The sequence below is a fragment of the Xyrauchen texanus genome, chromosome 42 (assembly GCF_025860055.1).
Source record: "Xyrauchen texanus isolate HMW12.3.18 chromosome 42, RBS_HiC_50CHRs, whole genome shotgun sequence".
In the NCBI taxonomy this organism is placed as follows: Eukaryota; Metazoa; Chordata; class Actinopteri; order Cypriniformes; family Catostomidae; genus Xyrauchen; species Xyrauchen texanus.
In genome coordinates, this window is record NC_068317.1 from 10,671,243 (window position 1) to 10,697,717 (window position 26,475).

Below are 26,475 nucleotides of genomic sequence, written 5' to 3' on the forward strand. Positions count from 1 at the left end.
ATTTGTGGATTTATCTGCTAACAAGAGTTCAAAAGAGGAGTTTTGAATTGTAGCTACAGTGTACACCCAGTGCACAGCTATAGGCCTCTGCTAACCTGCTAGCTAATGTTATTGTGTTGAAATAGATTTGCTAATCAGCTGAAGGCCCACATTTACCTACAACTGTGAATAATTATGCAGATTGTTTGCCGTTCTTACTACGGTTCTTGCCGTTTTTTGACCATTAAAGCATGTAAACCTATTCTAGTAGACCTCCAAAATAAATCATGAACCTGTAAATTAGCATAATATGAGCTCTTTAAAAACATGTAAAAGCATTATAACTTCACTAAATGCATTAAATGCATATAACATTCTTAAAACATAAAGAATGTTAAAACATGCTCATTATGTGGCAGTGCTATAAGGTCACAAAGACTTAAATTTGAAGAACAGAAGGATGGCTTGAAAAAAAGAAAGGGTAAAAATCAAAGAATGAGGGGGGGCTGCACTGGCAAGAGCCAAGCGAGAAATATTTACCCGTATGTCTGTAACAGTAGATTTTCAAACCAAATGTGTGTGTTTGCGATAACGCAAGGCTTTGAGTCTTTCATCTGTGGCGAAAAGCAGATCTAACCAACTCCCTCATCACAGTCGTCTCCCTGGTAGAGAACAAGGCAACAACAGAAAAAGGCTGCCTTTTTAACTCACTGAGAACCGAAACAGCTTGTCTCCTCTTGTTTGACTCCACAAACTGTGCCTGTTAATTATGGCTAAGGCCTGTGTCTTTTGATAACGTCATTTTGTTGGGGAGACAGTTGTTTGTCGGTCACGCTCATTAGTATTCTTTTGAAACATTCATGAAACAGGTGGGCACTCATACCGACGATATTGCTTGGTAAAGAACTTGTCCAGAGTTATTATGTTGGCAGTCACTGTTAAATTTGGCCAAAGGAAATGAGAAGAACTCTCTCAGGTGGGTTGACTTGTGTTTTGTCTCTGCAGACAGGCACACCTGTTGATGCCGAGATTATGTAGATGAAAACACACCTGCGGTTCCTTAGAAGTGTTAGTAAATACACTCTTGATTGATCCACAGGAGTCACTTTGACTTAGTTGCATTCCATGTATGGACCAATCACTGATTAGTTCAAAAGTGTAGCAGGTTATGCATTTGAAACACTAGGCTTGTTTAAGATACAAAAACCTCAACTTGAAAGTAGACAAGAGAAGGCAGCTGCATTTAGGAGAGGAGTGAAATGAATGCATTCAAGAGGTAATTTCTCAGATCTTGTATTTGATCAGCCACATATGCTACACACTCTCACGGTAAAATAGTAAGGATCCATATGACTTTTTTAAACGTGCTAATTAGTATGATATTGTACAACTGCACTCCTATGAATTTGTACGACTTTCACTGCAGCCAATGACATGGCTGGACACCGTTTCCATCTAATATGCAACAATTACTTGCTTCTGTAACATACAACAGCTTCCTATCATGTTTACACACTCTACTGGTTTAGGTAAGGGGTTTGGGTAAGGGCATAATATTAATAGGATATCCTTAACGCCTTGTGTGCGAAACTCATGCTTACTTCCGCATTAGACATCCAGGCATTTGCACGTGATGTAATCGTACAAATTTATACAAACAAACTCGTACAAAATCACACGAAATAGCCAACTCATAAAATATGTACGGATTTTCATGAGAACGGGTTGACATACGAGATCAAAGTTGCAATCATTTAATTTGTTGCTGATAAAGTGGATGTAATTAAAATTCTGTTGATTTTAAATTAAAATGAATATGATAAACAACAACTGAACACATATTTTATACACATAAAAACATGATATCAGAGTTAAATAAAAAAATAAAAAAAATAGTTTAAGCCATTAAGTATTAAACTGTGTCATCAGCAAGTTCTTGCCCATCATGCTTGCTGGGAGAAAGCAACTGCACCACCTAGCACTAAAAATTGTGGCCGCCTTGCTATAGCGAGTGTTTTTGACATGCGTCACCATGGCTTCACACCAAGACAGATTTCTAATCAGCATGCACCTGCTGGCAGGGTTGGGAGGGTTACTTTAGATATGTATTCCAATACAGATTACAGAATGCATGCTTGAAATGTCATTTGTAACGTATTCTGTTAGATTACTCAAAGTCAGTAACGTATTCTAAATACTTTGGATTTCTTCTTCAGCACTGGTAGATTTTTTTCACTTGTTTTCACTAAAAAGTCTGCCAGTACATTAAGACAAAATACACATGTTAAAAATACATTCTCTGAAAAACCCTAAATATCTTATGCTTTGTTGTTTCTAAAACAAGATAAATCAAATTGATCTTGTTTTAAGGATTTTTTGATATTTTTACAGGAAAACAGTACAAAATGATCAAGGATATGATTTTTGCCTTAATATCAAAGGTCTAAAAGGAAAAAAAAATGTTGATAGTGAACTTGATAAAAAAAAATTCTGGTAACATATGCATGTAAAATGCCTGAAATAGCTGAAATAGTTTAGGGTAAGGATGTCCATTTTGTTCACATCTCATTTGATTTTAGGACACTATCGGTTTGGTTTAGGTTAAAGTTTTAAGTTTGGGAGGTGTGTTTTACTCATTAATCCTCCATCTAACATTCATCTTAATAATCTTGTTTGATAATGACATCATTTCACTCGCTTTGGGTGGCCCTCGTGTGACATTTCACTGGAAAGCTGCAGCGAAATATCTAAAAGCTAACAATTTCCTTTTGCAAAAATGTTTCCATGGTCACGTAATTTTCATGAGATCAGGCAGATACTTTTAGTGCACAGTAGATGTGTGTGAATAAGAATACAGCTAATGAAATTCACAGGATGATACATGTTATTGCTCACATTAGGTTGCTCACATAGATATTGCAAATAACAAAAAGCTTGCTGTATTAGTAGTTTTCACAATACATCACACAATATAACATTTTTAATAAACAGATTGTAAATTAATACTGCTTATAAATTTGTTTGGATATTCTGTTCCCTTTGGTCATACTGGCCCTGGGATTAATTTTATATTTAAATGTGCATACAGTCTTTAACAGTGTCCCTCTTTGCCTGCAATAGCTTACTACACTTACAGTATGCCTTCTATCACCTTTGGATGGAAAATGATTATGAAAGCTCTCAAGAGACAATAAGCCTTCATTGACATGTAGCTCTAATGTTGCATAAATGCTTTATGAGAAGCTGTAATCTAATAGTAGCAACATGGATAAAGCTGGTTGCCTCTGTACCTGCAATTTAAATGTGAGCAGAGTCGCACACAAAGGGATTGAAATGAAAATAGGATTGTGAGGTTATTGTGTCACAGCAGTGGCTCTCTGAGTGTTGTTACACAATGAGCATCAAACTGCATGTGATGACTGCAACTGGGTTACTTCTGCTTGGCTCACTGGCTGACTTATTGTCACTGCTGGAATAGTGTGGTAATGTATACAAAATAATATGAGAAATGTCAGGTGTTTCAACCTCTAAAGTAAAAAAAGAGACATATTGTATATAGAAAGTGTGGCATGGGTGCTAAAGCTGCTGTAAGTGATTTCTGCATCACTATAAGTCGTATCGGTTACCTAACGTAATCTCGGTTCTCTCTATATGAGGGAACGAGTATCGCGTAAGCTAGCTTACGCTACGGGAAAGATTCATCTTTTCTGAGATATTGAAGCCAAAAAATTATCCTTAATTTTTGTATCCATTGTCAACGCAGTGCGGCAGCTGCACACCTTGAGCGGGCTAGCTAGCGAGCTCATAGGTTGCTCTGCGGCAACTGCTGCAGCCTATAGACGAGCTTGAGCGAACTCGCATCCAATGAGAGGCGTCCAGCGCTCACTGCATCAAAGCCCGCCAAAATGGGCGTGACTAGAGTGCATATAAGCGTAGTTCAGTGAGGCTGGAACCCTGGCTTTCATTGACTGAAGCGAAAAGTTGCTTGTGGCGCGAAGCACGGCCGGCTACGCAATACTCGTTCCCTCATCTAGAGAGAACCGAGGTTACGTTAGGTAACCGATACATTCTCTTACGAGAGGTTCTCTCGTATTGCGTAGCTAGCTTACGCTCACGGGAACCCATTGTCAGCGCCGTGCACGCCAAGCATCCACTGTATGAGCCCCAGGGAATTAAGGGGGACCGGGGGAGCCCTTATGAGTGGGGAAATAATATTTGGCCGGCAAGCATGCGGGTCATTGATTGTGTAATACATAAGCACATAGTGGGAAGGGAACGACAGAGCCGGTGCCGGTCTGTGTGGAATGTGTCCCATCAGTGCAGCTCACCAGGGAGCTGTAGCGTGATAAACCGCTAGTAGTTTTGCCTGCAGAGCGGGCACTTCCATATTGTAAAATCTGACAAAGGTGGAGGGGAAGTCCATCCGCTGCCACACATATGTCGTGAATGGAAATCCAGCTGGACCATGCCCACGAGGATGCCATGCCTCTAGTGGAGTGAGCCCTAATGCCCTACGGGCATGGCAGGTCTTTGACGCATATGCAGCAGCAATAGCGTCCACTATCCATCTAGATAGTGTCTGTTTCGAGCGCGAGACCTTTGGTGCGCCCTCTGAGCGAAAGCGAAAAGCTGCTCAGAGCGTCTGAAAGCGGCGGAGCGCGCAGTATACAATCTCAGTGCTCTGACTGGGCAAAGGAGATTGGCGTCGCGTTGCTATCGGTGCTGGCAGCGCCGATAGGGAAATGACCTGTGCTCTGAAAGGAGTACCGATCACCTTGGGAACATAGCCGTGTCTAGGCTTTAAAATGACCTTGGAGTCACTTGGTCCAAACTCAAGACATGCAGCGCTGACAGACAGCGCGTGAAGGTCTCCCACACGTTTGACTGATGACAGGGCAGTCAGAAAAGCGGTTTTGAGTGAAAGGTATTTCAAATCCACGGATTGAAGTGGTTCGAAAGGGGGCTTTCATAGTTTCGAGAACTATAGAAAGATCCCAGATAGGAACCGATGGGGGCGCGGGGGTTCATCCTTCTAGCTCCCCTGAGGAAGCGGATGACCAGCTCGTTTTTACCCCATGACTGGCCGTGCAGGGGTTCAGCGAACGCCACAACGGCCGCCACATACACTTTGAGAGTGGATGGGGATCTGCCCTTATCCAGCAGCTCTTGTAGAAATACGAGCAGCGACGACACCCCACATGTCCGTGGGTCCAGGTCTCTGTCGGTGCACCATTTTGAGAACACAGACCATTTTGACGCATAGAGTCTTCTCGTGGAAGGGGCTCTAGCGTGTATGATGGTGTTTATTACTCCTTCTGGCAGAGCGACGGGTAGCCGTTGATCACCCACGCATGCAGCGCCCAGCGCTCTGGGTGGGGATGCCAGATTGTGCCGCGAGCTTGAGAGAGGAGATCTGCTCTCACTGGGATGGGCCATGGCGCTGTCAGTGACAGCTGTGTAAGCTCCGGGAACCATGTCTGATTCTCCCAACGCGGGGCTATGAGGAGCACCGAGTGACGCGTTTCCCTGATCCTCTGCATTACCTGTGGCAATAGCGAGACGGGAGGGAAGGCGTAAAGCGGGCGTCTGGGTCAGTCCTGGGCCAGCGCGTCCTCGCTTCGAGAAAAATATTGGGCAGTGAGAGTTCTCTTTGGACGCTAAAGAGGTCTATCTCTGCTCTGCCGAATAGGTGCCATAACGTCTGGACTGTTTGAGCGTGCAGGGACCATTCCCCTGGGGGAATATTGTCTCTGGACATTCTGTCCGGGCCGTCGTTCAGGTGGCCTGGCACGTGCGTCGCCCTCAGCGAGCGCCGGTGGCACTGGGACCAACTCAGTATGCGTTTCGTCAGATGGAAGAGGTTCCTGGATCTGACACCGCCCTGACGGTTTAGGTAGGATACCACAGATCTGTTGTCCGAACGGACCAGGACGTGGTGACCCTGAATGACCGGAAGAAAGCGCACGAACGTGTACTCGACCACTATCATTTCCAGACAATTTATGTGAAGGAGCTTTTCCTGAACTGACCATAGCCGAAAACCGGAGAGCCCTCGCAGACCGCGCCCCAACCCGTGTTGGACGCGTCTGTCGAGATGACTTTTCGGCGAGATACAGCTCCCATTGTCACTCCCCGCTGATACCATTCGGCCACTGTCCAGGGCTGCAGAGCTGAAATATAGGTCTGAGTCACCTTGATGGTCTGGCGGCCTGTGGCCCAAGCCCGGCGAGACGCGTGGGTGTTTAGTCAATGCTGAAGCGGGCGCATGTGCAGTAAACCCAGCTGAAGTACTGCTGCGGCTGAGGCCATGTAGCCTAGCACTCTCTGAAATTTCTTCAGAGGTGTGAGGCTGTTCATCTGAAATGACGCGGCTAGTCAGCTGCACACGGCGCAGCTGTGTAGATAAGCTGAGCCGTCATTGCCACTGAGTCTGTTCTATTCCAAGGAAGGAAATTGCCTGACTGGGCTGTAGTGAGCTCTTGGTCCAATTGACTGCAAGGCCCAAACTGTTCAGATGACTGAGGAGAACTGTCCTGTGAGAAAGAAGCTCCGTATGTGATTGTGCCAAAATCAGCCAATCGTCCAAATAGTTCGAATTCACAAACCCTGACTCCGCAGGGGTGCGGCGCCAGCGTCCATGCACTTTGTGAAAGTACGGGTGCTAAGGACAGGCCGAGCGGAAGGACGGTGTATTGATAAACCTGGCCGTCGGCGAATCTCAAGAATGGCCTGTGACGGGGATTTATCTGAATCTGAAAGTATGCATTTTTCAGATCGAGAGAAATAAACCAGTCCCCCTGGCGCACATGCGCGAGGAGTTTGCTGGTTGTAAGCAAGTTTCGAGCCGCGCTCTGAAGCAAGGAGGACGGTGATCGAACTGTAGCAAATAGCCCTGTTTTATTGTGCTTAACACCCAATTGGATATCCCTGGAATATCTTCCCACGCTTTGAAGCGTAATGTTAGAGGGTGAATGGCCAAATCGCTCTGATTGCCGCACACAGCAGCTGAACAGAATGTGTGGCGCGCTTACTGTGCTTATGCTGGACTGCTCGCAGACAGCATGGACAGGCTGTTCTGTGAGTGACTTCCGATTGAGGTGAATGGGGAAAGAGTCACGTCTGTTAAGTGATGCGTAAGCATAGCCACGAGCACGGGACTTACATACAGAGAAGTGTTTGCTGGCCGTGTGACAGAGCGGGCAGAGAATGGAGCGCCGCGTGATTCGTGAGCGCATTTATTGACTCTAACACTCGAGTGGTTCAGTAACCGCTTTTGAGTGTGCTCTGATGGGGACACGGAGCGTGTAATGCTTGTGTGTAGAGGTGAACACTGGATTGTGGGCACATTTTCTACACATAAGGCTGGTCGTGTGACAGAGCGGCCAGAGAATGGGCGCTTATTAACCCTAACACTCGAGCGGTCGTAACCGCTTTATGTGAGTGTGCTCTGATAGGGACACGGGACGTGTAATGCTTGTGTGTAGGGGTGAACACTGGATTGTGGGCACATTTTCTACACATAAGGCTTTATTTTGGGTCGCCGTGGAAGCGGCGTTTGAGTGCAGGCAAGCGGGTAATATCACCGGCTTGTTGGCTGCTGAATCCACCACTGCAGTAGCCTGAGAGAAGGGGACTGACAGGGGCGTACGGGACTTACATACAGCTGGCCGTGTGACAGAGCGGGCAGAGGAGGGCGCAGCGTATGGGCTCGTGGGCGCGTTTATTAACTCTAACACTCGAGCGGGTCGTAACCGCTTATGTGACTGTGCTCTGATAGGGACACGGGATGTGTAATGCTTGTGTGTAGGGGTGAGCACTGGATTGTGGGCACATTTTCTACACATAAGGCATGTTTACTCTTTACAAGATTTCTTTGGGTCGCCGTGAAAGCGGCGTTTGAGTGCTGAGCAAGCGGGTAGTATCACCGGCTTGTTGGCTGCTGAATCCACCACTGCAGTAGCCTGAGAGAAGGGGACTGACAGGGGGCGAAGCTTTGACGGTGGTCCGGCCGTGGCGGGACTGAGCCGTCGTTTTCTCAACAACGCTAGGAGGACTTCGGTTGCTCAGGTTTCAGTACAATCTTAGGCCGAGGCCCGCAGGGGGGCGGCGGTCTGCGGCGGCTGTCTGAGCGCGATGGAGGGCGGCCGCCCTGTCGACGCTGAGAAGTCTGGCTTGTTGAGCTGGGTGCTGTGAAGAGGCTCGTGCAGGAGGCTGGTCACATGGGCGGCCTGAAGAGGAGCTAGCGCGATGAGGCAGAAAGAGATTCATGGCTTGGGCTTCGAAGCGGTCAACAATGCCACTCACCGCGGAACCGAAGAGACCGGACAGAGAGAGCGGCGCGTAGTGCGTTCAGCTTCTCCCATGTCGGCTAGTCAGATTTGAAACAGCCTCTGTCTGTAAGACAGCCATGGAATGCAGAGCAGATGCGGCTTGGCCGGCGGCGGTATAGGCGCGGCCAACACAGGCGGAAGTAGTTCTGCAGGCCTTAGACGGGAGCACCAGGTTAGACCGCCATCTCGCGGAGGGTGGGCAAAGGTGCGGCATGGAGTCTGTTGGGAGCCTGCTCAGGGGCGGTGACCACTCGAGCCCGAGGCGGTCGGCGGCCTGAGTGAGGAGGCGTTAGTTACCCTCCGACTCGGGCGGGTCCTGCTGGATTCCTGGGCGAGGAGGAGGCGTGTGAGCCTGACCACTCCTCGCTGTCCGAAGCCATGATGGAACAGCCCTTATCCTCCGCTTCTTAGATCCGAGATGGCAGCAGAGCAGCCGCTCGGCGGCAACTGCGGCGTCCGGGTGGGCAGGGAGGGTGAAGGCGATGCTTTCGAGGGAGGGGCTCGGCGAGGCAATCGCTTCTACCACTGGTTCCGGCAGCCTTTGAGAGCGGCGCTTTTTCTGCGCGGCTGAATGGAAGGCGGCGGCGGCTCGGTCCTGAGCGCTGAGTCGAGCCCGCAGGGTCGACATCGAAGCTCCTCGCAGAGATCGCATCCGCCTTCAGCGAGGGCGAGCTGCATGCCCCAGTCCCAGGCAGAGAGCGCCAGATGGCGTGGCGGTCTCCGGTGCTGAGAGGGCGCGGCATGAGGCGCAAGTGGGCGAGGCATCTTTAAAAAGACGCTTCGTACTCTTTTGTGAAGTTCGTAAGAACTAGCTTGCTTTAAAAGGATACGTCGCCGGATGGCGTAGCTTCGCAGGACGGCTGAAGGTGGCGAAGACGGCCGGCTTCTTCGGCGCTGTCCACGCTTGCTTGATGCCCCTCGAGCGGCGCGCGGCTTCCAGTTCAGAGATCGCGAAGAGCTCGCTGAAGAGATGAAAATCAGGGTTCCAGCCTACTGAACTACGCTTATATGCACTCTAGTCACGCCCATTTTGGCGGGCTTTGATGCAGTGGCGCTGGACGCCTCTCATTGGATCGCGAGTTCAGCCCAAGCTCGTCTATAGGCTGCAGCAGTTGCCGCAGAGCAACCTATGAGCTCGCTAGCTAGCCCGCTCAAGGTCTGCAGCTGCCGCACTGCGTTGACAATGGATACAAAAATTAAGGATAATTTTTTGGCTTCAATATCTCAGAAAAGATGAATCTTTCCCGTAGCGTAAGCTAGCTTACGCAATACGAGAGAACCTCTCGTAAGAGAACTCTATATTATTTTAGGCACAATATATGGTTCGGGATTCCTCTTTAATGTAAGTCTGGAGAATGTGTATGCCCATTACATCAAACACCTTCCTTTGTTTGGCCAAACAGGTAGCCCTGCCCCTAACTTGCATCATTTTTGAAAATCCACCTCCAAGTTATCTGTTTGGCTAACATGTGCAGGACACAACCAGATGGTTTACATAGAACTATCACAGAGACAAGTGGAATTTCTCAGGAGAACTATTTCAGTGAGATCTAATGAGAATATTTTATTTGTGGAGTTTGCTTAAAGCAGGTTTAAGAAGATTTACATAGACAGTGACATGTGGCTTACAACATCCTTGCACCCAGGATGTAAAAATGGATATTGAAAAGTTGTGTTGACATAAAAACAATAATTCTCTCTGCATTCAGACCATTTGGAAAACCCCATGAATAGCAAAAGCTTATCACATGTAAAAACATGTTGGTGCAGAAAATGAATCGCTATGGAACTATTTCCAAAAAGATGTGAATAAAAGCAACACATAACAGATGCATGATCCATCACAAATGAGTTTGAATATGTCTAGAAATGTGTTAAGATGTCGTCATTTTAATCTGCCAGGTGCGTGTGAATCAGTGGGTCTCTGGTTCTCCACCTTTGGCTAAACGCAAGAGCTCAGCTGGTTTAGTTGGACAAACAGAGCTAAAGAAAGAAATGGGGAACTGAATGGAGAACAAAAATTGATGAATGAGTGAGGAGGGAAGCATAGATCTGCAAAAGATTTTATAGCCCATGGCCAGAAAGTTCAATTGGAGTTTCACAAGACCAAACAGATGTGATGTGTGCAAATGATTTGGGCAGGTGACCAACTTCCTTAGAGATGAGGTCACGAGGAAGTGTTCCTCAACACAAATAAAGTGTCACTTCAGGATTAACTTGAACAGAAAATGAAATGCAGATTTTGTATTTCTTGTTTCCATTTCTCTCTTTTTATTCAAAGTGATGGGACTGAAATAAGTAAGCCATTTGCAGGTTGGGTTACTGAAGAGTGTAAACACTGTGGCAGCAATGCACCAATGCTGCCACAGTCACCAATACAGAGACAGTGTTCAGGAACCGATAATTTTTGCATTTCCATTTGTTGACATTTGTGTCACAAAAATTACTTTACTTTAACCTTTAATCTCCAACATTTGTGCTTCTCTCCTTTTTTGCAGAAGTACTAAGGAGAGATATAAGGGACAAATAAAATAAATTAATAGTAATAGAGTGGACAAAAACTAAATAAATAGATTAATAAAATGGAAAATAATAAATAACAAAACATAAATTAAGTTAATTAATTCTTCTATAGTATGCAAAATATTTTTTATTAATTAATTAGTTAACTAATATAGTGGGCAAAATAAAATAATTTGCACAAAAATATAAATATGTAAACAAGGTGTGAAATGGTTTTGCTTATATAGTATATGTAATACAACGGACAACAAAAATAAATACAATAAAGTTCTAAAATCTAATCAAATAAATACATTAATTACTTGTTTAATTACACTTGAACATAACTACATAAACAAGGAGTGAAATGTATTTATTAATTTATGTAAACATTAATGGTCAAATAAAATATGCCTTGATATGTAACCTGTTATGAATAACAAACCAAAACTTAAAAAAAATAAATCAGATGAGAAGCTTTTTCCTTCAAAACTCATCCAGACAACAGTAGGCTTGTCATCAGATTGCTGATTTAGTGTAAATTTGAGCTATAAAACACAGCACAGGGATGTTGTTGGCTGTCAAGAATTCATGCACACCTATAGTAGAGAAATCAAGAACAGGCCGGAAATTTCCCTGCCCATCTCTTTGTTATTGCTTGTCTGCACAAAGTCCTTCATCAGCTAATTTTGGCATTTGAAACAGGTCTGATTATGCAAGAATCTGAGCGTTTGCTGATTGGTACCTCCTCCCGCCAACTCACACTTGTCAATTTAGTTTTCAGACTGCTGATTATAATACACATGGATAGAGAACAATCACATCTCAGTCATTCAATAACAAGCAGCAATGTCAGCAAGAAACCATGTGGTTATTATAGGTCGAGCCAATGTGAATCTTATTTAGACCATACTACATTGCCTACAGCGCAATTGCGGCCACGTGAAAGATTTCAAACGTGGCTGTGGCATTCTCTGCTGCCTGTGGAAACATGCTAGCAGCCCATCTGACAAAACTACTTGTAAAAGTCCTGCTGCCTTGGCGTAAACATGATGGTAACAGTGATAAGCAACGAAGTTGAGTAACTGAGGTGTCAATCTATGTTGGCAGATTTAAGCACAATAGTGTTTGATGTTGTCATCATATTTCCCTGGTCCAATTTATCACTCAAGTTTAAAAACATTATCACAAAGCCTGAGGTTATGCTCTCAGAAAAGCAGAGATTGGACAAGGCAGGTACAAGCTTGTCTTGTTGCCATTGCCAGTTCAGTATGATTATGAAAACTACACAAGCTGATTCACTCATATTGAACCCAAATAGTAGGTTCATGTACGTTACTTAAAGGGTAACTAAACCCTAAACCAACTTTTTTTAGTTAATGATCTGTAAGCATGGGGCTTTATTAGTACTGGTCATTGATTTAAGTAATTTTTTTGACATTTGTGTATAAAGTGTTTTAATTCTACAATATATGGTGTAAAAACGTCTGAGTGCTGCCCTCTTCAGGTTGAACGGTGGCTACTGCAGTTGAATTTTCCTATTGGCTGTTGCGGTACTTCGTGACGTAAGCGGTGACAGCTGACGTAAGCAGGTTCCAGCTCACCACGCCAGATTCATGTACATGTCGTCTTGCGACCGTGTGAGGAATAATAATAACATAGAGTCTGACAGCAGCTGTCAATTAATCCGTCACTACGAGTCTCAGGTGCCACCCAACCCCCCCCATTCATAATTATACATAACTTAAAATGCATTTAATGCAGAATCACTTGATCAATTTTTGAACTCTTTACCAAAATTGTTATAGTGATAAAGACAGTACAAAAATACATACAATAATGCAGTAGACACACATGCAACAATTAATTCTAAGATCACTTGTTTTGTTTTGGTTCTCTTAAGCCGGTGCTCCACTAGATAATTTTTCCAGTGATTTTCAGGTGTGAGCTTCATTGACATAATCAATGGCTGGGCGGAGAGAGACGATGTACGACGCATCTTTCAGCGAGAGGACATTAATCACTTGACTGTCTGGACTGCCTGCTGAGTTCATAGTTCCAGCCACAGAAAAGGACATCAAAATGGTTAGAAAGAATTGTTCCGTCACCAAGGCGAGGTCCTGTGTTCTCGTCAAGTGACCAGTGATTTTCTTCTTTTCCTGAGGAGCTAACAAGGCATCAAGCTGATCTGACCAATTTTCATTACCCTCAGCTGCATATCATCACAAACGCTGACTTTAATCCATAGTGATTCTGTCACCAAGCATTTTATCTTGTTCTGGAACAAATCAATCAAGCTACAGGTCTGAAAACTGCCAAAATCATGCAATAATCCTGTTGTTATCCTGTTGCAAGCTCCATGTGACAGGGAATCAGAAAGAGAGAGATGCAGTGAGTTGGTATGTTTGTCACGACGCCACCATTTTTTATTGGCAAATATGTCATACCTCCGACTGAAGAGAGCAAAGTCTCAACAAAACAGTCTGCATGTGTGACACCCGCCAAAATCGAGTTGTTTGGAGTCTGCTAGTGAGGCGCCTGCTTTAGGTGACGCTCACCATGTATAAAGAGTTATCTGGATCAAAGAAGAACCACATCTTCCACATCAGTCTTCCTAAGTCCAGGCTTTCTTTCACACTGTGATACTGAAACACACAAGCAAAGTTTCAGAGAAAGAGTAATGTTAGAAACCTTGCTGATTGTTGGAACAGAACTAACCAAAATCACGCCAAAGATAACCAGACAAAGAACAAATAACATTGACAATCTTAATATTCTTAAAAGTGTACTTGGATCATTTTTATATCATAAAGAAAATAAGGGGGAAGTGGTGGCTCAGTGGTTGAGGCTCAGGGTTACTGACCAGAAGGTCGGGGGTTCAAGCCCCAGCACCACCAAGATGCCACTGTTGGGCCCTATTTGCTCCAGGGGTGCCGTATCATGGCTGACCCTGCACTCTGAGATGTGATGTGAAAACTAATACATTTCACTGTATATATGCAAAAAACTGTGTGACCAAAATAAAGGATTCTATTCTATTCTAAAATAGGGCACTATATTCAGTTTTCAGTGCCACATTCATACGTTTTTCGTAATGAATGACTCAGTTCTAAAATTTTTGCTGTCAAGATTTAAGTGTCTGAAAATGTTGTGCTTTGATATCAAAGATTAATTCAGGATGAACTCAAAAACAAACCATAAATAAATGAAAACAACAACAAATTTTATTAAATTGCTACTGTAAAGTATTTCTGGGTGCGAAGTGTAACGTCTTTCTCTTCTTATTCTTCTTCTTATATGGTCATCAGGACATTATTCTGGACTTCATTCTCCTAATAACACATGAATATTGCTTGTTACACACTAAACAAATAACATACATTAAGAGTAGCTCTTAGAAGGTCTACATGCTGTGTTGTTCACACTGAAAATACAAAGACACTGACCTTAAGGCGTAGAGACTTAGAATGGTCCAGGATGTGGGGCAGCTCAGACCTGATGTGAATGTGCTCTCTAAAGACTTTATGAGCCAGCCTCCCAACAATGGAGAAGTACTTGAGTCTTTCGACTGTTGCTGAAAAGAGAGACGTGTGAAAACTTTTCATTTCAGAGAAGACAACAGGAGATGTGATGATGAAAATCATGTGATCTTATATGGGTGAAAGATGGTTTTCTCTGTACCTGTTCAGGAACCGCTCTCATAATTCCTGATTTCTTGAAGTCATCTGCATCATCAGGCGTGATGTGAAGAGTCTGAGATGCTAGCAGGAGGAAAAAGCAGAGTAAGACAAGTCAGGGACATTGAAAACCGTATTAGTGTGTTTGAAAGTGTAAAACATGAGGCACTGAAGGAGTCTAAACTCACCTAAATGTAATGCAGACAGTTTTTCAAGAAACTTTGTGGACACAGGTCTTGTCGGTTGTGAGCTCTGTGAATGGATAGTAGACTTCTGGACATCATCAGTTGAATCTGCTGCTGCACAAGAGAAAAAGAGAGAGCTTTTATCAAATCTGTAAAAGTGATACAACCAGAGAAGAATTAATTACATAACAAAGTCCACTCAATAACTATTAGAAGAACTGCATTTTGACATTGCCTGGAGAAAATGTGATAGGTGCTTGACCATGCAAAATTCACTGCCATGACAATAAGTGTTGCTAATTTGTTTTGAGTGGTTGCTAGGGTTCTGATAAAGATGTTGTTGGATGGTTACATACTGGCTCAAGTCAATTTAATTGTAATATCTTTCCATAAAAAGGTATTTTTTTAAGTTTGTCAAGCGAGAGGAGCTGCTCACAGTTGTTGAGAACATCTTCAGTAGCTTGAACAGGGCTCGGTGCAGGCAGAGCGATCTGATGCCTGTGGTGGCGCTGGTTCAGATCATCTGACGTCAGGTTAGCCTCGGTGGTTTGACGATGGTCAAACAAGATCACTTCATTCACCTGGACACACAAACAGACATGATGTTGTAATCTAGTTCAAGTTCTGCTAACCTGATTTCAGTAGCCTTGTATAAGAATGAGGTTTCCTGAGCACTGACATTGCAGTTAAAAGGAACTGATATCAGCAGGCGTGGCAGCTCAGAGTTCAAACCATCCAATAGGGCTGCAGAGATCACAGGGTGGAGACGCTCACCTGTGGCATTAGAATCAGAGATGTGCATTCATCAATCAATAGTCAATAAAGATAAGACAATTAAATATTAATAATAATCTGTTAGTCTGGCTACTGTTGAAGCATCATTTACAGCCGGAGAGTTAAAGAAAGAAAGAAAGAAAGAAAGAAAGAAAGAAAGAAAGAAAGAAAGAAAGAAAGTCCAGAAAGAGGGGCTACTCACCCTGAGGGAGAACACCCACTGCAGCCTGTCGAGAGCTTGATGGGACCTGCGGCAGCTTGGTAGTGTGCCAAACACAAACAGAGTTGGGAACCTTAAAATATGCCAAATTAAGTTCAGTTAATTGACTTTCACTAAGCCCCGCATTAAAAAAGACCAATACAACTGTTGCCATGCCCAATATAATCAGACAAGCTTTTGCTTTTTTCGAATGTGTCATTGGAAGTCCTGTGTGTTTGGATGGTTTCAAATTGTACATTTACAGAAAGTATCAACAAAAATGGTAAAATGTTGCTGCCGGAAAAGTATTATTGAAAGGTCTTTTATTGAAAGTTATGCATATTTATTTGTCACTGTAAATGTTATTGTGGCATATCTCACCTGCGGATCAGGGCTCGGTCCAGGCAGGGCGAGCTGACGTCTTGGGTACCGTTTGTTTGGTGACGTCAAAGTGGCCTTGATTGTTTGACAATGGTCAAACAAAAGCATTACTTTATTCACCTGGACACACAAACAATCATAACTGTTATACTCTAGTTTAAATATGATAAATGTGTAATGTTTTACCTTTCCGAATGCTATCGCAAAATAAACCTTGACGTGGAGTGGAGGGATCTCGTCTCACTCTGAATGGGTTTATTTTGCTATAATGACCGGCTGACTGTACATTATACTGTTTATTACACGGCTAACTACCAATTAAATAAATAAATGGATGTGAAATATTGATTTGAGTTTAAATTATTTTATTAGCTTGTACAGATGGCAGTGTGGTATGAGAAGTAGGATCTATGAATTGCAATAACTGTATGACCGGTCTGATATCAATTGTGGTCATTCACAGAAATATCAAACCGCTGGATTGTGCGATTGACCAATCAGAATCAACTATTCCAGAGAGCTTGGTAAGAAGCCCATTTCTTTATCACTGTAAATTATATTATGGCATATCTCACCTGCGGATCAGGGCTCGGTCCAGGCAGGGCGAGCTGACGTCTTGGGTACCGTTTGTTTGGTGACATCAGAGTGGCCTTGATTGTTTGAAACTGGTCAAACAAAAGCATTACTTCATTCACCTGGACACACAAACATACATGACTGTTATACTCTAGTTTAAATATGATAAATGTGTCATTTTTTACATTTCAGAATGCTATCGCAAAATAAACCTTGACGTGGAGTGGAGGGATCTTGTCTCACTCTGAATGGGTTTATTTTGCAATAATGACAGGCTGAATGCAAATGGACATAAAATATTGATTTGCATTGAAATTATGTTATTATGTGATGAGAAAGAAATCGCGTAGTCTCTAGAAAAGCTGAATTCCACCTCCAGTTTGTGTCGGAGATCTGTTGTTGTTGTTCTGTTTTTTTGTGAAAATGACCAGATGACTGTATATTATACTGCTTATTACATGGCTACCTACCAACTAAATAAATAAATGGACGTGAAATATTGATTTGAGTTTAAATTATTTAATTAGCTTGTACAGATGTCAATGTGGTATGAGAAGTAGGATCTATGAATTGCAATAACTGTATGACCGGTCTGATATCACATGCAGCCATTCACAGAAATATCAAATTGCACGGTTGACCAATCAGAATCGAGTATTCCAGAGAGCTTGGTAAAAAGCAAATTTCTTTGTCACTGTAAATTATATTATGGCATATCTCACCTGTGGATCAGGGCTCGGTCCAGGCAGGGCGAGCTGATGTCTGGGGTGACGTTGGTTCTGTGAAGTCAGGGTTGCCTTGATAGTTTGACAAGTGTCAAACAAAAGCATTGCTTCATTCACCTGGACACACAAACATACATAACTGTTTTACTCTAGTTCAATTTCTGCTAGCCTGAATCCAGTAACTGTAAATGAGAATGAGGTTGCCTGATAATTGACCTTGTAGTCTAGAGTTACTGATAGCAGCAGATGCGCCAGCTTGAAGTTAAAAACATCCGATTGGACAGCAGAGATCAGTGGGTGGAGATTCTCACCTGTGGCAACAGAGTCAGAGAAGTGCATTCATCAATCAATAGTCAATAATGAAAAATAATATATCTATTAATTATAATCTGTTAGTCTGTTTTTTTGTTGAAGCATAATTTAAAAAAAATGTAAGAAAGAAATGAAAGTCCAGAAAGAGGGGCTACTCACCCTGAGGGAGAACACCCACTGCAGCCTGTCGAGAGCTTGGTTGGAGCTGCGGCACCTTGGTAGTGTGCCAAACACAAACAGAGTTGTGAACCTTAAAATATGAAAAATGAAGTTCAGTTAATTGACTTTCACTCAGCGATGCATTAAAAACATTAATGATCAATCCAGCTGTTCCCATCCGCTGTATTAACAGACATATTTTGCTCTTTTCTAATGTAAGTCATTGGAAGTCCTGTGTGTTTGGAAAGTTTTAACTGGAATCTTACAGAAACGTTCAACAAATACAGTAAAATGTTGATGCCGGGACATTTATGAAAGTGACACGAGGCTGAGATGATACAGGTGGTATTGTTTTCCCCTTTCCAAATGTTTAAATAATGCTAAATAATTAGCATTTATTTATATCAGTATAAGTGGAATTGTGGCATATCTCACCTGTGGATCAGGACTCGGTGCAGGCAGGGCGAGCTGACGTCTGGGATGGTGTTGGTTCTGTACCTGTGACATCAGGGTTGCCTCGAAAGTTTGACAAGCGTCAAAAAAAGATGCAACTTGATTCACCTGGACACACAAACAGGACTGTTGTACTCTAGTTCAATTTCTGCTAGCCTGAATCTAGATGATATATAAGACAATGAGGCTGCCTGATCACTGACTTTGAAGTCTAGAGTTTCTGATATCAGCAGGCGCGGCAGCTCGGAGTTCAAAACATCCACTAGGGCTGCAGAGATCAGTGGGCGGAGACTCTCACCTGTGACATTAGAGTCAGAGATGTGCGTTCATCAATCAATAGTCAATAGAGATAAGACAACTAAATATTAATTATAATCTGTTAGTCAGTTTTTTGTTGAAGCATCATTTAAAGAGAGTTAAAGAAAGAAAGAAATGAAAGTCCAGAAAGAGGGGCTACTCACCCCGAGGTTGAACACCCGCTGCAGCCCATTGAGAGCTTCGTTGGATTTGTGCCAGCTGGTTAACAGGAGAGACACTCATGGAGTCGAGAACCTTTGAAATACACATAATGAATCTTTTGCTCTTTTCTAATGTAAGTTATTGGAAGTCCTGTGTGTTTATATAGTTTGAATTGGAATCCTACACAAACTTTCAATAAATACAGTCAAATTTTGCTGGGGCAATTACAACAGTGACTCAAGGTACCCAGACAGGACACAGGTGGTATATTTCCCCTTTTCCAAATGTTTAAATAATACTAAAATATTTAAATTTATTTGTCACTTTAAATGATATTGCAGCATATCTCACCTGCGGATCAGAGCTCGGTGCAGGCAGGGCAAGCTGACGTCTGGGGTGGCCTTGGTTCTGTGCCTGTGATGTCAGGGTTGCCTCGATAGTTTGACAAGCGTCAAAAAAAGACATGACTTCATTCACCTGGACACACAAACATGACTATTGTACTCTAGTTCAATTTCTGCTAGCCTGAATCCAGTAGCTGTAAATGAGAATGATGTTGCCTGATCACTGACCTTGAAGTCTAGAGTTATTGATATCAGCAGGCGCGGCAGCTCGGTGTTAAAACCATCCACTAGGGCTGCAGAGATCAGTGGGTGGAGTCTCTTACCTGTGACATTAGAGTCAGAGATGTGCATTCATCAATCAATAGTCAATAGAGATAAGACAACTGAATATCAATTATAATCTGTTATTCTGGCTGCTGTTGAAGCATCATTTACAGGAAGAGAGTTAAAGAAAGAAATGAAAGTCCAGAAAGAGGGGCTACTCACCCTGAGGGAGAACACCCACTGCAGCCTGTCGAGAGCTTGGTTGGAGCTGCGGCACCTTGGTAGTGTGCCAAACACAAACAGAGTCGGGAACCTTAAAATATGCAAAATGAAGTTCAGTTAATTGACTTTCACTCAGCGATGCATTAAAATATTAATGATCAATCCAGCTGTTCCCATCTGCTGTATTAACAGACATATTTTGCTCTTTTCTAATGTAAGTCATTGGAAGTCCTGTGTGTTTGGAAAGTTTTAATTGGAATCTTACAGAAACATTCAACAAATACAGTAAAATGTTGTTGCCGGGACATTTCTGAAAGTGACACAAGGCTGAGATGATACAGGTGGTATTGTTTTCCCCTTTCCAAATGTTTAAATAATGCTAAATAATTAGCATTTATTTATATCAGTATAAGTGGAATTGTGGCATATCTCACCTGTGGAGCAGGACTCGGTGCAGGCAGGGCGAGCTGAAGTATGGGGTGGCGTTGGTTCTGTACCTGTGATGCCAGGGTTGCCTCGATAGTTTGACAAGCATCAAACAAAGACACAACTTCATTCACCTGGACACACAAACAGGACTGTTGGATTTGTACAGAAACTTTCAACAAATACAGTAAAATGTTGTTGTCGGGACATTTACATTATGATAGTGACGCAAGGTAACCAGAGAGGATACAGGTGGTATTTGTTTCCCTTTCCAAATGTTTAAATTATACTAGATAATTTGCATATATTTGTCAATGTAAGTGGTATTGTGGCATAACTCACCTGCGGATCAGGACTCAGTGCAGGCAGGGCGAGCTGACGTCTGGGGTGGTGTTTGCTCTGTGACGTCAGGGTTGCCTCAATAGTTTGGCAAGTGTCAAACGAAGACACGACTTCATTCACCTGGACACACAAACATGCCTGTTATACTCTAGTTCAATTTCTGCTAGCCTGAATCCAGTCATCATATATGAAAATGAGGTTGCCTGATCACTGACCTTGAAGTCTAGAGTTTCTGATATCAGCAGGCGCGGCAGCTCGGAGTTCAAAACATCCACTAGGGCTGCAGAGATCAGTGGGCGGAGACTCTCACCTGTGGCATTAGAGTCAGAGATGTGCATTCATCAATCAATAGTCAATAGAGATAAGACAACTAAATATTAATAATAATCTGTTAGTCTGGCTGCTGTTGAAGCATCATTACTGGAAGAGAGTTAAAGAAAGAAAGAAAGAAAGAAAGAAAGAAAGAAAGAAAGAAAGAAAGAAAGAAAGAATGAAAAGTCCAGAAAGAGGGGCTACTCACCCTGAGGGAGAACACCCACTGCAGCCTGTCGAGAGTTTGTTTGGAGCTGCACCAGCTGGTTAACAGCACAGACACTCGTGGAGTCGGGAACCTTTGAAATATGCTAAATTAAGTTGCGGTATTTCATGTCAACTGCTCATATTCTATTCAGTTAACTGTATCATGTTTCTGTTTTTATTGTAATCCTGTGTGTTTAATTCCTAGTGTAAATGTTATTGTAGCACATCTCACCTGAGGAACAGTGGCCACAAACTGTCCAGAAGGCACATCAGGTGGGGTGGGGCGCAGAGCAGGAGGTGGCGACTCATTCTCATGCTCATTGTTGCCAGGTCGGGACTTCCCCTGGTTGTGCCGAGACAGGACAACACGCAAAAACCTGCCGCCAACAACGCGGCCATTCATTTTTTCAGCAGCCTTAGTGGCAGTTTCAGCTGAGAGGAAGGCCACGAATCCAAAACCTTTGCTCCGCCCGTTCTCCATCATCACCTGAACCCAGAACAGTCAATGTGTTTTAAATAGGCTTTTGTTACTTACTTTATCCCTTTTTTTAACTAATGGCCACCATACCTTTGAACTGATGACAGTTCCAAAGGGGGAAAATGCAGTGCGGAGCTGCTCGTCGTGCATATTGTACGGCAGATTGGACACATAGAGACTCACACCCTGTTGAGAAAACACAGAGCACAAGTCAACATCACAAGTCAGCCTACACCGCAAGATATCACTATTCACTAAAGATATAATAACTAATAAAGGGAGTCTGTGATGATACCGGGTACTGCCTCTGGTGGTCCTGATTCCTTGTCTCAGAACTGGACATGCGCTCAACCTGGCGCTCCTCAAATAATTTGTAGTGGCAAATAGACCTAAAAAACAAAAAACAGGCTCATCTAAGTATGATTCTCCAGCATACATGTAAATAAATAGACAATAGACATTCAGCATCATCAACAATGTAAGTGAAGTAATAATCACACTTACACTATTTGGTCATTTAACATCATGCCGTTTAGTTTCCTAATGGCCAACTCTGCAGCCTCGTAGGTGGAAAAGTGGACGTAGCCATACACCTTGGAGCCGTTCTTATTACAGACCACCTTGATGGCACAAGACATTAACATATGCATAAAAGACAGCAGAAAATATTGGCACGGGATCTAACTGTGGCCAACTGTGACCATTACCTTGCACGAGAGGATGTCACCAAAGGAAGAGAAGGTTTCTTGGAGAGCCTGGCTATTGATGCTCTTCGACAGACCCTTAATAAAGATGTTACCGATCCCGGTCTTCCTCAGTGTAGCATCTCGCTGGGAAAACATGATCCTCATGGGCCTGTCAATAAGCATCTGGAAGAGGAGGTTTTCTAGGGCATTCTCAGCTAAAAGTGGGGGTTCATGTTAGTTTTTGATGGGCCATACATATGTTACAATTGTTGCATTTCAAATTGTAACCAACCTGTTTCCGTAAAGCCAGTTACACAGAATGGATCTGATTACAAGTTTAAGTTCACCTACCATCAGCGAGATCAACAAAATTAACATAGCCATACCCCAGGGAGAGCAATGTCTCCCTGTCCCTGCACACACGCACAGAGAAGATCGGACCAAAAGGGATGAAGGTGTTGAGCAGCATCTCTTCGGTCACGTTCGGGTGGAGATCACCGACGAACAAGGAGGAGCGCTCGTTTATGTTGAAGGACGACATCGTCTTCTTGTCAGTTGAAGTAAACTAATAAATAAATAAATAAATAAACAAACATTTTAACCTAAAAAAAAAAACGTGCTTCATGTGGTGACCTCTAACCGTTTTGATTCATAAGTATATACAGTATTTAACGCCACTGGATCAACCTTAGTACTTTAGGTTACATCAACAAAACAATTTTCAAGGTTTTGATAAGTAGAAATGTATATAAATGTAAGTAATTTAAATAAAGTAACAATTGAACGTTACCACTTTTGACAGTGTAGATTATTTCTGAAGTTTCTCTGAAGATCGTAATCCAGGACAAAATGTGTCAGATAAGATATTGAGATCACTTTATAATTTTCAAAAGTAAATATTCGAAAGACTGACGCTTACATCGTCAAGGCAACAGATGCCAGTTTGAAATAACGTGTAAATGTAATTTATATAACACAATTTTTAATACTAATAAACTATCTAAAAGTGTGTTTTTCTTTATTTTTACACTGTATTCAGGTTTAAATTAGCAATACCCGCTGACAGGATGGTTAAGGGCATGGTGAATTCCGAGCTCATGAATATTAATTAGATCACGCTTGCGTTGCTAGGTAACCTTCCGAGATCGTAAAGACACTCAATGCTAAAGTATCACCCCAGTAATTTTATTATCATTTTTATTATTGTGCTTTAATAAACGTAATCAAATATACAATACAATAACAAGCAACATCAACAAGCATCTTCAAAAAATATATAAAAATATTAATATTATTAATAATAATAATAATGAAAATATTTCTAAAAACAGTGATACTTCGTCTAAAGCACACAGCAGATTAATTTTTCTATTCTTGATTAATTTAAATGACTGTATAAAAAAGACAAGCCTGTTACAGAAAACCTTATAAAAAAAAAATCTAAAATATTTTATATATGATATTTTGTTGTATAAATATATGCATATTAGATATAAAATATTTTATATTCATATTCACTACAACAAATAAAGTTTTATGTGGTGACCTCTAACTGTTTTGATTCAAAAGTATATACAGTATTTAACGCCACTGGATCAACCTTAGTACTTTAGGTTACATCAACAAAACAATTTTCAAGGGTTTGATAAGTGGAAATGTAGGCTATATAAATGTAAGTAGGCTAATGTAAATAAAGTAACAATTGAACGTTACCACTTTTGACAGTGTAGATTATTTCTGAAGTTTCTCTGAAGATCGTAATCCAGGACAAAATGTGTCAGATAAGATATTGAGATCACTTTATAATTTTCAAAAGTAAATATTCGAAAGACTAACGCTTCCGTCGTCAAGGCAACAGATGCCAGTTTGAAATAACGTGTACAGGTCATTTATGAAACACAAATTTGAATACTAATAAACTATTTAAAAGTGTGTTTTTCTTTATTTTAACACTGTATTCAGATTTAAATTAGCAATACCTGCTGACAGGATGGTTGTGAGGGCATGGTGACTTATGAGCTCATGAATATTAATTAGATCACGCTTACGTTGCTAAGTAAACTTCCGAGATCATAAAGACACGCGCTAAAGTATCACCCCAGTAATTTTATTATAATTTTTTATTATTGTGCTTTAATAAACTTAACCAAATGTACAATACAATAACAAGCAACATCAACAAGCATCTTCAAAAAATATATAAAAATAATAATATTAATAATAATAATTCTAAAAACAGTGATACTTCGCCAAAAGCACACAACAGATTAATTTTTCTATTCTTGATTAATTTAAATGACTGTATAAAAAAGACAAGCATGTTACAGAAAAAAATCTAATATATTTTATATATGATATTTTTTTTGTATAAATATATGCATATTAGATATAAAATATTTTATATTCATATTCACTACAACAAATAAAGTTTCATGTGGTGACCTCTGACTGTTTTGATTCATAAGTATATACAGTATTTAACGCCAGTGGATCAACCTTAGTAGCCTACTTTAGGTTACATCAACAAAACAATTTTCAAGGGTTTGATAAGTGGAAATTTATATAAATGTAAGTAATGTAAATAAAGTAACAATTGAACGTTACCACTTTTGACAGTGTAGATTATTTCCGAAGTTTCTCTGAAGATCGTAATCCAGGACAAAATGTGTCAGATCAGATACTGAGATCACTTTATAATTTTCATAAGTAAATATTCGAAAGACTAACGCTTCCGTCGTCAAGGCAACAGATGCCAGTTTGAAATAACGTGTACAGGTCATTTATGAAACACAAATTTGAATACTAATAAACTATTTAAAAGTGTGTTTTTCTTTATTTTAACACTGTATTCAGGTTTAAATTTGTAATAGCTGACAGGATGGTTGTGAGGGCATGGTGACTTCTGAGCACATGAATATTAATTAGATCACGCTTGCGTTGCTAGGTAACCTTCCGAGATCATAAAGACACGCAATGCTAAAGTATCACCCCAGTAATTTTATTATCATTTGTATTATTGTGCTTTAATAAACATAACCAAATGTACAATACAATAACAAGCAACATCAACAAGCATCTTCAAAAAAATTATAAATATAATAATATTAATAATGAAAATGATTCTAAAAACATCGATACTTCGTCAAAAGCACAAAGCAGATACATTTTTCTATTCTTGATTAATTTAAGTGACTGTACAAAAAAAGACAAGCCTGTTACAGAAAACCTTATAAAAAAATTCTAAAATATTTTATATATGATATTTTTTTTTGTATAAATATATGTATTATATATTAGATATAAAATATTTTATATTCATATTCACTACAAAAAAATACGTTTTACATGGCAAACGATATTCTTAAATATGTTTTTCTCAGAAACAAATATGTGCCATGTCCAGAAGTTATGTAGAAATGTACTAATTGAAAATGTTTTACAACTGACTATTTGACAATATTTTCCAGTACCGTTAATTAAGGAAAGTTTTATTTGTTTTTTTTTTTTTATTTATTTGAAATACAAAATTTGAATGTCGACAATGAATATTAATTAAGTAACCTGACATTTGCCCAATATGCAGTAGCATTTCCTAACGAAACAGAATGATTATGATATCTTTAGTGAATAGTGATATCTTGCGGTGTAGGCTGACTTGTGATGTTGACTTGTGCTCTATGTTTTCTCAACAGGGTGTGAGTCTCTATGTGTCCAATCTGCCGTACAATATGCACGACGAGCAGCTCCGCACTGCATTCTCCCCCTTTGGAACTGTCATCAGTTCAAAGGTATGGTGGCCATTAGTTAAAAAAAAAGGGATAATGTAAGTAACAAAAGCCTATTTAAAACACATTGACTGTTCTGGGTTCAGGTGATCATGGAGAACGGGCGGAGCAAAGGTTTTGGATTCGTGGCCTTCCTCTCAGCTGAAACTGCCACTAAGGCTGCTGAAAAAATGAATGGCCGCGTTGTTGGAGGCAGGTTTTTGCGTGTTGTCCTGTCTCGGCACAACCAGGAGAAGTCCCGACCTGGCAACAATGAGCATGAGAATGAGTCGCCACCTCCTGCTCTGCGCCCCACCCCGCCTGATGTGCCTTCTGGACAGTTTGTGGCCACTGTTCCTCAGGTGAGATGTGCTACAATAACATTTACACTAGGAATTAAACACACAGGATTACAATAAAAACAGAAACATGATACAGTTAACTGAATAGAATATGAGCAGTTGACATGAAATACCACAACTTAATTTAGCATATTTCAAAGGTTCCCGACTCCACGAGTGTCTGTGCTGTTAACCAGCTGGTGCAGCTCCAAACAAACTCTCGACAGGCTGCAGTGGGTGTTCTCCCTCAGGGTGAGTAGCCCCTCTTTCTGGACTTTTCTTTCTTTCTTTCTTTCTTTCTTTCTTTCTTTCTTTCTTTCTTTCTTTAACTCTCTTCCTGTAATGATGCTTCAACAGCAGCCAGACTAACAGATTATT

At 41.5% G+C, this 26,475-nt stretch overlaps 1 protein-coding gene across 1 annotated transcript; it reads right to left on the minus strand.

The window, feature by feature from the left end:
* Positions 1-10,573: 10,573 nt before the first annotated feature.
* On the minus strand, positions 10,574-22,388 carry LOC127634920 (uncharacterized). The gene is made up of 28 exons (XM_052114675.1): positions 22,014-22,388; positions 21,811-21,926; positions 21,602-21,695; positions 21,397-21,492; positions 21,061-21,315; positions 20,830-20,920; positions 20,525-20,619; positions 20,310-20,429; positions 19,976-20,101; positions 19,542-19,632; positions 19,284-19,378; positions 19,063-19,188; positions 18,714-18,804; positions 18,456-18,550; positions 18,235-18,360; positions 17,800-17,890; positions 17,545-17,639; positions 17,326-17,445; positions 16,603-16,722; positions 16,028-16,147; positions 15,650-15,740; positions 15,353-15,447; positions 15,110-15,254; positions 14,677-14,787; positions 14,493-14,572; positions 14,258-14,385; positions 14,051-14,143; positions 10,574-13,456 (listed from the first exon to the last, which is right to left on the minus strand). The coding sequence occupies exons 1-27, from the start codon at positions 22,173-22,175 to the stop codon at positions 14,116-14,118; spliced, it is 3,003 nt and encodes a 1,000-aa protein (XP_051970635.1). The 5' UTR covers positions 22,176-22,388; the 3' UTR covers positions 10,574-13,456; positions 14,051-14,115.
* Between the last annotated feature and the right edge of the window lie 4,087 nt (positions 22,389-26,475).

What these genes read in the sequence shown, in the direction of transcription:
- LOC127634920 (XM_052114675.1), bottom strand. Translation starts at nt 22,175, where the DNA reads ATGCTTATTGACAGGCCCATGAGGATCATGTTTTCCCAGCGAGATGCT. An exon ending in CACCGAGTCCTGATCCACAG is followed by an intron (nt 17,891 to 18,234) that starts GTGAGATATGCC and finishes TCATATTTTAAG; the next exon opens with GTTCACAACTCTGTTTGTGT. An exon ending in CAGTAACTCTAGACTACAAG is followed by an intron (nt 17,446 to 17,544) that starts GTCAATTATCAG and finishes TTGTGTGTCCAG; the next exon opens with GTGAATGAAGCAATGCTTTT.